This window comes from Neodiprion virginianus, chromosome 1 (genome assembly GCF_021901495.1).
Source record: "Neodiprion virginianus isolate iyNeoVirg1 chromosome 1, iyNeoVirg1.1, whole genome shotgun sequence".
Lineage (NCBI taxonomy): Eukaryota > Metazoa > Arthropoda > Insecta > Hymenoptera > Diprionidae > Neodiprion > Neodiprion virginianus.
The window spans coordinates 6,187,492-6,201,695 of record NC_060877.1 but is presented as its reverse complement, the minus strand read 5'-3'; the positions used below and the strand labels follow the sequence as shown (position 1 = coordinate 6,201,695).

Here is a 14,204-nt window from a genome sequence, read left to right as displayed (position 1 = left end):
CGAGCGTCCATAAGCCCGGCCTCCACGTCCGTCGTTTCCATATTCCTGTTCCTGGTGTGATCAAATGTCGCGCAGAGCGATGCGGTCGTCGCTGAGGAGCCGCGACTCCTCGAGCACGTCGACGGGTCCGGACCCAAGGGAGCGAGTGAAGGACTGCTGCCGCAAGCTGGTGGCCTTCATGTGTACCCAGGTCGGCGTCGGGGGTCTGATAGTCGGGTACGCGGTTGTCGGAGCCTTCGGTTTCATCCACATAGAGACGATGTCCGAGTATCCGGAATTGGTGCACGTCGCCCAAGCGCGGAACGTCTGCGCGGATAATCTCTGGGTCAAGACGGCTGGCGACAGCCTGGTGAACACGTTGAACAAAACGGCGTTCGAACTGCGGACGAGGGCGGTGCTGAAGGAGTTCGAAAAACAGCTCGTCCACATGGCCCAGGTCAAAAAGTACGACGGTCGCGGGGTCAAGGACGTCTGGACATTCCCGGCTGCCCTGATGTTCTGCATGTCGGTGTTCACGATGATCGGTTACGGGAACATCGTGCCCAGGACGCACCTCGGCCGTTGGGCGACGGTCATGTACGCGGTGATCGGCATCCCTCTTTACATTCTCTACTTCATGAACATGGGCAAGGTCCTCGCCCAGAGCTTTCGGTGGCTTTACAGACGGGCCCACGAATGCGCCGGGAAACAGAGAACCGAAGGCGAGCGGATAATCGTACCGTCGACGGCCTGCCTCTGGGTGATTTTCGGCTACGTCTTGGCCGGGTCCGTGACCTTCGCCCAGTGGGAGAACTGGGGATTTCTCGACAGCGTTTACTTCTGCGTTACATCGCTGTGCAAGATCGGTATGGGCGACTTCGTTCCCGGCGTAACCGGCTTCGGATCTCGCGACAGAAGTCACACCTCCAGTCAGACCAAGCTCGTCATAAATTTCGTCTTCCTGCTACTCGGCATGGGCCTGATCGCCATGTGCTACAACCTCATGCGCGAAGACGTGCGTGTCAAGGCGAGGGAACTCAGGGAATTCCTCAAAAGGACGGTCGAGGAGCTTCGCCTCAAGTTCTTGCTCTGCTGCCACTTTCCCGTCAACGAGTAAGCCGTCCAATGCTACCGGACACGTCGGACACTCGATATTTTCAACGGTCTCACTTCCCACGGACGATCGTACACTGTTCGTCGGACCTTTTCGTTTCCTTAGGTTTTTTTTTCTTCAATTCAAAAAAGGTGACTCAAGCTGTAAGTGGAATAAACTCGCTGGTTATAGAAATGTGGACGTGTCGTTGGAAGGATATGGAATTTTAGTGCCTAGGAAAGTTCGGTGCCTGAACACGAACGTGATAAAACCAAATCCGAGATCGAACAGTCGATGAACGATTTTTTTAAATCTAGAAATATAACTTACATATCATATACTTATATACATACATATACCTGTATGTATATATTCTTAAGGTTTATATAATTTTTTTACTATACATGTCTAGTGGTACGCAGGTGAAAAACTGTTTCCCTTTTGTTACCGATTGGCTTCACGGAAGTTGCCGTGTATAAATAAATTTTTTCGCATATATAACATAATAAATAAATGAGCTCTGATATTCGCGTGTAAACAAATTAGATAACGTGTTGAGAACTCGCAGAAACGAATTGGAGGACCATTAATCAGCTGCGATACGCGAATGTCAGGTTAGTCGTAAAATGAATATGTACACGTAAGTAGATTTATATTGGAATTACGTATGTGTCGAAGAGCAAGGTCGATTGGAATATGAAGCTCGAGTCCTGTGATCGACGACGAATCAATATGATTCCACAAAAGTCTCAGTTCTGTTTATAAACGATCATTTATCACACGGTTGTATAAACAAATAACGAGCAGGCTGCAAGACCAGCAAAGCAGCGTGGAAAGTTGAAATTTTTTTTTTTTTTTATTTATTATTGCTCTCACGCGACCCCGTTCGACTATTTAAATTTATATTTAGTAACTGCAGCTAGAAAACTTCGAACCAGACAAACCAAGTGTGAGCTCGTTAATCTTCGTTACTGGCCAACGTGAGAACTAATTTAAATAAACATGGTTATTCGAAAATTGAAACCCTCTTCTGCACGTAAAGTGTTCCGATAATTATTGTAAAATATTTTTCACGGAAAATTGGATTCAAAAATCAAGAAACGAAATCTGGGCGTAAAGAAGTACGGATTTCTCGTTAAGGGTGGGCAGCATTTTCAGTTCCAATCAGTCCTATAATATTTTGAAAAAAATTCACGGCTCAAAGTTAGGGTTCGGTGAGAGTTAAACTGAACTCAAATTTACGAGGGGAGAGACCGGGCCATAAAATCAAGTCTGAATGTCAATTGCAACGGTGTCAATGTCAAGCTATTAACCCAGAACGACCGAGGGAGTAAATCTGACCGCAGGGCCGTGCGCACGAGGCCCGGAGCCCCACTGCAAGTGTGCAAATTAATTGGTTCTTTGGAAAAAAAATAATTCTACTCATGCGTGTAAAGTACAGAAAGCTCGAAAAATTAGATGGGTTTCTTTCCATTTTCAATAAGTGAAAAAATGGAAAGAAATATCAGCTGATTGGAAACCACAACAAAATGTCAAAACGACATCATCGGTGCTAAAGTACCTCTATAATAATATATATCTCAAATAATCAGTGCATGTAACATGAGCAATAATCTTTTTTCAACGGAATAGAAAAAACACACATCTAAACACGTAAATATAAAAATTGGAATATTTCTTTTTTTAAAGCTGTTGACGAGGTCCCCACGATAGGGATGATTTTAGCTTTCCAAATTCTCAATAATTGAAAAAAATTTCGATCACGTTGCCAGGGCCAAGGGAGGGAATGGTACAATTATTGGATACAATTATTGTTCGGGAAATTTTCGCATGGTTAGCCAGAAATGAGCCTGAAGTAAGGATAAAATGTCAATAAAATAAACTCCTAACAGCTGATAGGCACTGTAAGAATAATTGTATCGCAAACGCAAGTTTCGAATCAGTCTAAAGTCAACGAATTTAGAAGTCAAAAATGATTACCAGGTGTCTAAATGTCTTTGCGAATATCCTCTGTACCACGGGGGCTCCTTCAACAGCCTTATAACGTAAAGACCTCCTATTGATCAAGGAATTAAATTTATTTCAGGATGCTTACCCGGTATGCAAACCCTGGCGAAGAGTATACGAATGAAATTTCTACGAAGAGCTTACATCCTCCGAGAAATTTAGGTAAGTATATATGTTTAGGTGGGATGAAGATGGGGAGGAGAGGGGGAGTTCATAGAGTAGGTACTTGAAAAAGTAAAGTGGGCTGGAAATCGCGCGTACAGATTCCATGCAGCTGATAAAAAAAGGTCGATTTTCGCCCAAGGCGAACCACCCGTAGTAGCGTAGTTTCCGGTTTCAGATTTAACCACAATTTTTGTGCTTGTCGAGAAACGGCCGAAAGTGATGAAACGCAATTTTTAGGGCGATGCGGGTTATCCACACGATGCTGTTTTGCCTGCTATTTTAATATCGATGAAATACCCTTCGGATTTTCATTTTCGGGCTTCAAGGTCTTGGGCTTCCGGGTAAAAACAGCGGAGATTTTCTCTTGGGATCGTTTCATTGGCCGATGAAATTGGACGCAAAATGTTCATCGATAGGTACACCTGTGTAAATAAAGGACAATACTTTTTACGGGTTTGTACTGCGAAATAAAAAAACGAATCATTTGTTCGGCCGAGATTATATACATACCTGCACGCAAAATTTTTTAATATGCAACAACAAAATAGTCGCGGTCACGAAAATATTTTATTTATATTATTATATTGTGATAAAGAGATATTGGATGCAAACAAAATTTGCAAAACAAATATTCATTCCTCCGCTATCGAGTATTTCAATTCACACAGCAAATATTCGTTACTTTCGAACGTATAAACATCGTTATAATGTGCTTTTAAATCGACCCAATTCATACCATCACCTCTAATCTAATAAGTACTATTTACTTTAGACTAATTCAAAGTTATAGAGCGAATGAATTACTGTGATTCGAGAAATTTGTCTTCTGCAAACTGAAAACAATGTTAAAACAGATACAGCCAATGAACAGTAATCGAATCCAAAGTTATTTTTGTATATTCATTTCAAGGAGACTTTGTACGGATGGTAGGTAAATTAGAAAAAAAATTAAAAAACTAAAAAAAAAAAAACAAAAATGCATTCAAGTACGAAATTCAAAAAGTGCCTTTTACAGGCGTTTTGCCAAAGTGACGGCAAGAAACTGGGTTGAAGTAAAGATGAGAAAAAAAAAAACAAAATAAAGTTCCCTCGTTATTTTGAAATAAGAAAAATTGCCAAACAAAACTACTCCAGATCTTACATCCATACTGCCTTAGCAAATACGTCTAATTTTGTACAGTCGTTGTACGTAATGCGCGAGCAAATAATTTCAAGCTTACGAGTTCCGCACAATGCTCTGAACGTTACGAAAATAGAGAAATCGAAATTTCGTCGTATTTGCTATGGCCGTTAAATTACCAACATTCGCGTGTATTCTCTCGCATCCGATGCTGATACGGCACTTTTTATTCACGACAATTGTAGACAATTATAGCAACTCGATCCGACGTATTAATTAATGAGCCTCTGAACGCGCGCCTTTCGTACAAGTTTCGAGTACAATAAAGATAAAAATTATCACTAGAAAAGTTTTGGAGTTCCGAATGTCGCCATTGCTGTGCCCACCGTTTAAACGAGATCGAGGTAGCAATTTATATGCCCCGGGCCAACACTTGCCGGCCGAGTCTCACCGACGGACTGACGTTTTTCAATGTAGATCGCCGATGTACGGGGCAATTGGTCAGTGTACAGTACATTATAAGCGCTGTCCGAACGGTGTGCGAGTTTAAATCCAGGGCGAGGAAGTGATCTTCTGCAATATCTATGTGCCCGGCAACGTTATTTGTTCGAGTATCAGTCGCAAACTCGTCGTCCTCCCGGTGGCATCAAATTCATCTCCCACTACCGCATCTGTAAACAACGATTATTCAACTTCGAATCGAAACTATTACTCATAATTTCGAAAACAAATCTACAAGGAGAAAATGAAGTTCATCATCTTTGCCGCCGTATTTCTGCTGGACCGAGGTAAATTTTTTTTAATTACCATCAAACGACGCGCTACGATTATAATATTCTTTAATTACTTTCTTTGCTTATTTTTGTCAATTTTTTTTTTATCCCACTTCATACGTAAATCTGAACGGGTTGTCGGCGTTTTTTGATAACTTGATTTTTTATATTTTTTTGGTTTTTTTTTCATTCAAAACACAAGCGGCCGATTTTAGCTTGATTATCTCAATCACGAAAATCAGGTTTCAAATTATGTCAAAAATAAAGTCACTGTTCCGTCAATGAGCTTATCTCGAAATCTCATTTCAAAGTTATTAATTTTTGTGGTTAAAATTTCGGTGTAACGCTCTGCATAAAACTTATGATATGTAATAAATGAAATTTCTCGAGTCGTTCAAACGTTCAAATCGTTGCTAAGAGTTTCACGGAGCACGAAGTGTGAACCCGATCCCGTGACATTACGCTCTAATCAAGAATAATAGCGTTGCATCTTTTTTTCTGCAACATAAACAATAACGCGTAAACACGTCGTTATCGCCGTAATACAATTCTCCAATTGCGCAAGTAAGCGCTTGTTTTGCGAACACGATCGGCAATAATTGGCCGCGATTACGCGAACGGTATAATTTAAATTTCACCACTCTTGTCTATGAGATAATGCGAAAACGCGACAATTTATAATAAGCACGTAGAAAAGTGTCGCATTAAATTTTTCATTGAAATTATTTTTGTACTTCCATTGTCAACTCGACCGCGACCAATTGTTTATGTAATAAAAATGCGAAAACGGTCACGTCCTTATCATCATGGCTCCACATAAGAACGTGCCAAAGATACTGTCAGTGCAAAGAGTATCTTAAACGATACAAGACTTCCACCCACGCTGAAAGACTAACAAAATTATACACATTGCATTCTGGCACGCACAACTCGGCGTGAGCTATTATCGAGCTTTTGGTTGGTATTGCACAATTTTGTCCTCCGGGAATTCGTCGAGAATTCGGAACGGAAACTGGGTGTACGAGTCGTCGCCGAAAATAGACGAGGTAGAGAAAAGGAGAAAGAAAGGAAGAAGAAAGTCTTGGGAAAGAAAAAAAAAAAAGAAAACAGCGTTGACCAAATTCCCTTGAAAAATTCGCACAAAAAGCTTAGATCCGTTTTTTTCACCCCCGGTCTCCAAGTGCCGAAATAATCAAAACCAGCGAGGGAATAAACGACGCCTCCTTATTTCCTTAACACGGTTACAAGCCTCGTTACGATGGCTTACTTATGTATTAATAACAACAAGGAGGCCCCATTGTTATTAATAAATTGTTACGTGCAATCGTGCAATGCAATTCTGCGGAGGTATAAATTGCCGGACAGCACTTGAATGTGGACGATAGTCGGAGACGTTTGCAGCAGGTGAATCTGTAATAACTGAAAAATTGCGAGAAAACATTCCGTTTCGCAAAATTCGTATTCTAATAACATCGGAGACAAAAATTTGGCGACAATTTGAATAAGCGACAAAATTCCGAGCCTCGTAAATCAACTATTACAGCATATTCAGGGCAACAGGTGGATTGGGACTTGGCCTTTATACATCTCGGAACTAATCCGTCGGTATTGAAACAGTTTAAACAGGACGGACGATGATATATTGCACGTAAAATAAATTGAGTGACAAGTATCGGCCGTCGCTCGACTTAATATGGCTTTAATAGCCCGCCTTACGACTTATCTCGCTCTCTTCCTGTCCGATGGTCATCGTGACATTTCACGAGCGCGTTCGAGTTGGGCCAAATCATAGCCGTACAGAGGCCGACAAATGTGATCGTTGTGCACACGAGGTACATCAATCGATACGACAGCGTCGAAAAATGACGGGAAGAATACTCGGAGAAACGAAATACCATCGACTTGTTTGTACCGTAAGAGGGTTTTTACGTATAATGATTTGCTGTTTTTGCGGTTTATTGTTAGACGAGTCGTTCGAAGAATGTTACACGCGTCAATTCAAGGTGTGATATCTCACCTGCGGTGTCAAATGCTCATCCGAGATAAGCGTGTTCTTGCGGTCGGTTGACGAATTAAGCTTTCGATCGCCTCGTTCCGTCGAGGATGAAACCAATCGTCGTGTCGCAAAAGTTGACAGTGATAAATATATATATATATATATATGTAATACGGTGTCTCCTAGCTGTCAATGGAAATTTAAGACTTTTGCAAAACACCGGCGCCTCAATATCGGAGAAAAAAAACAACTGCGCGTTCAGATATTCAGTACATCGTTTTGCCGATTAGAATCAGTACCGCCTTCGAATTATCATGATTATGCAACGATGATTTGCTAGATTGATAAGGCTAGCAAGAAGAGTAATGAATAGTTCGTTATTGTTATACAACCGAAAATTCTCGACGAGAATGTTTGATTATTTTCTTTTTTCTGTTCCGTTTTCTTTATCTCAGAGTTTAATTAAATTTTTTTTTTTTTTTGTCTTTTTCATTCGAATCGATCAATTTACCCGTGATTAAAAATTATCAGGACAGGATGTAGATAGCGGAAATAATTCTCTTCCGACGATTCTTGTTCGAGCGATTCAGCAAAACGATCTCGACTCATACTGCGATATGAATTGCAATCAGCATTACATAATTTTGATCGCGCATAAGCGTTGAAGGATCAAGTATCGCCGTCCGATAGAGATTTCAAGCTCTCAGCGAGCTCGGTTATAAATACAGGCTTTGCGCACTTGACTTATAAATGCCCAGTCAGCGAATTAATACACTTATCGGTCAATTTAAATTGTCCAAATAATCTCCGGTACGATCTTCAAGTACAGAGAAGCGGGCCCCCGTGTCTTATAATACACGTCAATTAAACGTACTTGGTTCGGTTAATCCGCTACCGCGATTACACGATAATCCCACCCAATACTCACCGACGATGAGACTAATTAATTGCAAGCTCCGCGCTTATCGTTCCTCGCTAAGTACGCGGTGATCGAAACTCGATAAATCGAAGGGGATGAAACGTTTCTATTTTTTTCTTTCGTCCACGCTCTATCTCATATTATTTTTCATTATAATCGTCAATTCATCGTCGTACAGAATTGGGCATTTATATATAGTCAGGACTTGCGTCATCTCTAAGGGAGTAGATATTTCAAGCAGCTGGGATTGCCCGTGATATTAAGTTACATTAAATGTAATTGGTTAGTCCGAGGGGCCGAAGGCATATGCCTTCATGCCTCGTTCATCGACCGGAAATACAAGGCGATAGGGGAAAGGTTATATATCCACTGGATGGCGCTTTGATTTCAGCAACGATCCCATGGGACTTGAGCTTCAGGGAAAGTTCCCTGTCTTTTTATATGGTTGATAGTATCGGTGAATTTTTCAACCTTTATTTGTTATATTCATCGTTCGATTTTTTTTCCTTTTTGCAGACGCGTTCTTGGCTCACGGATCCGACGACTGGAGCTACTGGGGTGAAAACGGTAAGAAATTTTTACTCGTACAATCCTTGTCGTCGGTTCTTGTTATTGATTTTGATGATATTTAAGGTCCCGAACACTGGCCCGGAATTTGCAACACCGGTGAAAATCAATCACCGATCGATATAATCACCGACGATGCCGTGAAAACGGATCTTGGCTCTCTCAAGTTTACGAGATACGATTTCGCCTTCAGCGCCGACGTTGTTAACACCGGCCACTCGAGTGAGTATAATTCCTGCTATTTCGATACGGTTACAAGCGCATTATTTTATAAAAAAAAATTTAAGATACCGCAGGAAGGGAGAATTAAAATAATTATCGATAGACACTGAGCTGAAAATAACTTGTACACGACTCGATTAAATGGGTAAAATTAAACGATTAATCCAAAATTTCGTAAATTACAGTTCGTAGTCCTAATGGCGAAAAGTTTTGTTGATAATTTATAGTTTCATTCAAGATATTTTAGTAACTTCAGGTGAAAATATTCATTTATCTTTCACCAATTATATCAAATAGGTACTTAGGAATTAAGACAATGATAATAATTCATACTTTAATCACGTAAATTAATAATGCAACGCGTCGTTCATGGGAGTAAAAAACAGAAACCGTTCGCGAGGAAAATGAATCGATTACCGAAACGAAATCTGGAATAAAAAAAGTTCGGTCATATTTTTGTTTTTTCTTCTTCTTTCGATGTATTATTATTTCATTATTATTCATCTTCAACGGAGCAAATGCCCTTGGAGATCACTCGTGCATGAATTATCTGCTGTCAGATGCAATCTGGCTGAAATTCGGGGCTGGGGTGAATCGGTACAGGAGAGCTTTTCAGAGAACCTTTCTTATCTTGTTTACGAGGCCCAGGTTTGTCGCTTCGTAGATTATTTCGTTTACCTTGTAAAACGGGGGTGAATGCTCGGTAGAAACACATTCGCACACGTAAGATTACGGGGCAAAGATTTCATGGGGTAGATTATTACGGAGGCAGGGAATTTTCACCGACCGTGTACGGCTTTCTGCTCTGTGAGGATTTATTTCAACCGTCAAAAAGGATCGTAACTTTCCCCGCTCGATGTAATTTCGCAAAGCGTTCGCATTAGAGAGGTTTATCCTTAATTTTGAGGATAAGGGAGCGCCAAATTTAGGACTCAAAAAATCTTATCGCTGGGATATCGCGACTTGGGGGCTTTTTAAGTATTAGCTGACGCTAATACAGGGGTTTGCCATTCGGGAAAACGGTATCAAATTCGGGCTCAAAGCCAACACACTGTCTGTTTAGGAATGATAAAAAAATTTCTTTAAAAGGATGTGTCGATAATACACGAATTTCTCGATAATAATATCCCAGCAAACATAATGTTTATCGCAGGCATTCAAGAAGAAGGACAATATATAACGTATTTAATACATAACGAAACATAATAAATAATTCACGTTTTACAAAACATGTTAATGTGTGTTAAAAATTAACAATAATTAATATTTGATAAAGTGGGAATAAATTGATCAGGATGTGACTATAAACGGCAAATTTGTCATTCCCGAGTGATGAATCGATTTGCAAATAAACTTTTCAAAAAGCGTTTACAAACAAGCAAACCTCACTAATCGTTCACACTGTGGGTGGTATGGAATAATTTGCAAAACATGTGTCAGCTGATACTTGAGCGGCCCTCCGAGATGCTTTGTCCAAAAATGATGATCCGCGGAAAATTGAAAATTTCTCGGTAACGTTTTTAGTTCAAGTCGGTTTGACGGGGGTGCCGATTCACCTGAAAGGCGGAAGTCTACCAACGACTTACGTTCTCGATCAAATGCACTTTCACTGGGGCTCGGAGCACACGATAAACGGCGAACAAGAAGCGCTCGAGCTGCATCTCGTCCACTATTCGAAGGATTACGACAACGTGACGTACGCCTCCGAGTTTGAGAACGGATTAGCGGTGGTGGCAGTATTGTTCGAGGTAAATGAAAAAAATACAGAGCAAAATTGCAAAGTGGGAATTTATACGACGACGAAAATTGGAGGACTTTTTGCCGTTATTGATTATAATCTTGAGACTAAGCGAGACGTTTTTCAGGTGAGCAACGAGGATAACCTCTATCTCGAACAAATTCTGGAAGCTGTGAAAACCGTGTCGTCTCTAAACTCGACGGCAACGACGAAATTGCAGACTAAGCTGATACCCTCCCTTCTGTTGCCGAAAGATCACAGCTCGTATTACAGGTATTACGGTTCGCTGACCACCCCGGAATGCAAAGAGGCAGCTATATGGACCGTGCTGGACAACAAGATGCCAATTTCCGTGTCTCAGGTGAGCGCGTGGCAACGACGAGTCAAAGTTCGCGAATATGGGAAAATACCGGTTTCCCGGAATCCGATAACATGCAACCTTATTACAGAATATCGAAGGGAAAACTTTATCCGAACTTGTTGTTTGAGTAAAAACTTTCCACCGTCGTCCGATGCAATTTTTCAATCAGAACCGCTGAGAGGATACGAATTCCACCTATGTCACAATGGGAGCAAAAACATTTTTCAAATAAAATCTATTCTCTTGTTTCAGATCGAGATTTTTCGCAAGGTGGTTAATTCCAACAACGAAACTCTCGCTTATAACAACAGACCGACGCAGGATCTTGGATCACGAACCGTTTATCATCATTTGGAGGGATATTCGTCGGCGCATAATCTTCAGATTCCGAAAACGCTCCTCGTTATCGTTGGATTTTTCTCGGTGCTGATGCAGGGCGCGAGGTCCCCTTGAAATCGCGAAAGCTACGGCATCGTGTCGAGATGACCGGGTGCAAAAATATATTTCTCGTTATTTGGACTCGCCTTATGCAGCCGCGGCGTAATTTGTATGCTTGGCATATAAAATTTTTTGCAAATTCACTAGGCTTAAGGAAATTTCCGAAATGTGAGAATCGTTCGCTTCGCGATGACGAAAACGAAAAAACAAACAAACAAAAAAAAAAAAAAAAAAACGTAACAAACAAATGAACAAAATTATATCGCTCCACGGACGGAAAGATTGTTCAGACGAACGGAATTTGTTTGAGATAGGAAATGCTAGCTGCTGTAACGAAAGGAGGACAACGACGTTGGTGCGCGCGTCGAGTGGATTCGAAAGGGCGGAAAGGATCTAAAATTTACAAACGTTGGATCGTTTCACAACGCGGCGAGAATAACGTATTCAGGCATAAAACGTTTACGCAACTAAAACCGAACATATGTGTTTATAAATGTAATTCGAACGTTAGGCTGAACGCAAATACTGTATTTAAATACGTTATAAGATTTGTAATACATGATGCGTATCGTGAAATACATACAGACAATCGAAAGAAAATTTCTTTTCTCTATTAAATCCTCCGGCTAAATGGTTCCTTATTATTTTCTCAATCACGTTCTATAAACAACAATCGACAGTATCACGAGGCTCGAAACTACGCAGAGAAAATTTTTATCAAAAGAGAAAAAATTTCTTAGTGCTGGGTAAGAACAATTGGTCTGGTCATAGCGTTTCAAGAAACACGGTTCAGCTCAAGTACTAATTTAAGGATAGGAAAAAAACTCACCTAGATGAAAATCATTGTCGTCTGGTTGAAAACACCTTTTCACGCGCGGTTAATTTCAGCCGAAAAAAAAAATATGAAAAGCAAAAATCCAATTTAAACATCCTGCGCAAAGCTTGCAGGTAGTCGCGCTAATCAACGATAACGCCGTTCAATCACCGGAGGACTTTATTAACTCGGCAATTGGAATTCCGCTAATAAAGGGCACACTCATTACGGCTATAATTACTATTCAGTGATACTTTAGCTTCGGTTATCCAACAGGAAGCACGCTCATCCCTTGCGAAAGCGGGGTACGCTTCCCACCGCACAGCGATATATCACAACAGGATGTAGGGGTGAGAGACGAGGCTGCAGGTCGCGAAAAGCGGAAGAGAAAAAAATTTACGTCGCGTCAAACTTTCGGGCAAACGCAACGATTCGATTCAATTCAATTCGATTCCGAACAATTTCACACCGTTCGAAATGACAAGAATGAAACAAAAAATTGGTGAAAAAAATGCTTTTCTTTGATTCTTCGCCCGTGTCATTTGTTGATAGTTTTATTTTATTATTTTTCTCTCTCATTGATCCTTAGTGTCCGATTATTGATGAATTTTGGTTTGAATCTGGGGTTTTTTTACCCCAATGAATTATTGAATAAACAATCAGTGTCGTATTTGTCATTGTAAATGTGCTATCGTTTGTTGCGAAAACTCGAGGCGCGGCGCATTGGTAAACTAACGATCGGATGTAAGATACGCGCGACTTTTGGCGTGTTTCCCGTTCACCGGTCGTTCACAGACTGACAACGAGTAAACTTTCACCACCGAATAATAACAGCAGGCGGAATCAAGGGTTGTACTCGTTTCATCCGAGTTATCGAACGGTTGAATTCCAGTTTGAATTCAAAGACGAGACGCCGGGTGTATTGATCCCACGGGAATACGTAACTCAGTTCCAGAGACACCCCGTAAGCCGATCAAGGATCGCATTCCTCGCTTGCAGCGATCTTTCATCTAGAGATTCTCGGGTGACAGCGTGACAAGGATGTTTCCCGCAATTCCTATGCCAAGCATGTTTTTATCGTCGCCTGGGATTATACTCGTCTCCCTGACGTCAAATCGTGGCTTGAATCTTGACTTATGGGATTTTTCCACGCGTAGAGAGACGCGAAGTTTCGCCGACGTATTAGAAAAATTTTTTAACGCAACATTTGTTGTAAATAAATACAAATAACAACGAGTGATTAATTTGGCTCACTTTGAGGCGACCGGTCTTTTAAAAACTTTGCTCTGGGATGCGTTTTTAAACACGTAAAACATTAACAAATGAAATTTCTTATGATTCTTTTTTTCTATTTTATTGTTCAAATGACCCAAAAATTACGTTACCGAGAAAGTCCAAAATTTTACTCGATTACGAGCAAAGAACAGCTGCGCCAACTGATACCGAAGTCATTAAAATTCTTACATCCACTCTCGAAATATATATTCTCGTGAAAGCACAACTTGCCATTGACGGTGAGGTTATAATCACTTCCGTTAGTTTCTTATCCTTAGAAAAAAGGAGTACGGAGTTAAAAATTGTGCAAAAATTTATGGCAACAGTTATAAAAATCGATCGGGACTCGTATCCATTTTGTTGAACTTTCATCACGATTGAATTCCACGAATTTATTTTCACCCTCTTCGGTATCGTATAGCTTGAATCTTGTATAAATCCATTCTAAGAAAAACAAACCTCGACTGTAAACGAATCCGGGTAAGTAAAGCGAAGCTTTCCTTCCATAACAAATTGTCCTCAATCAGAGAGGTCGAAAATATTCGGATCCAACCTTGAACCTTCGAACAAATCAAATTCATTCAAGATCAATTCAAGATCGGATCAACCGTGATGTTTACATTTTGACGAATAATCAAGGGATGAGTCCTGGCACAGCCAAGATCGAGTCGCTGTCTCGACTCCGTTTTTTGCAAGTTACCTTCGCTCCCGAGATTTTACTAATCAGTTTTTTGAAC

At 40.7% G+C, this 14,204-nt stretch overlaps 1 protein-coding gene and 1 long non-coding RNA gene across 2 annotated transcripts; one reads left to right on the top strand and one right to left on the bottom strand.

Annotated features, from left to right (window-relative positions):
• On the top strand, window positions 1-11,591 carry LOC124296790 (uncharacterized). Its single transcript, XM_046747144.1, has 7 exons — window positions 1-1,092; window positions 3,159-3,241; window positions 8,569-8,619; window positions 8,686-8,841; window positions 10,366-10,589; window positions 10,707-10,940; window positions 11,193-11,591. The coding sequence occupies exons 1-7, from the start codon at window positions 65-67 to the stop codon at window positions 11,391-11,393; spliced, it is 1,977 nt and encodes a 658-aa protein (XP_046603100.1). The 5' UTR covers window positions 1-64; the 3' UTR covers window positions 11,394-11,591.
• LOC124296793 (uncharacterized) lies at window positions 3,132-5,097 on the bottom strand. The gene is made up of 2 exons (XR_006906458.1): window positions 4,751-5,097; window positions 3,132-3,666 (listed from the first exon to the last, which is right to left on the bottom strand). It is a non-coding gene; the product is annotated as an uncharacterized LOC124296793 (long non-coding RNA).
• Window positions 11,592-14,204: the final 2,613 nt, after the last annotated feature.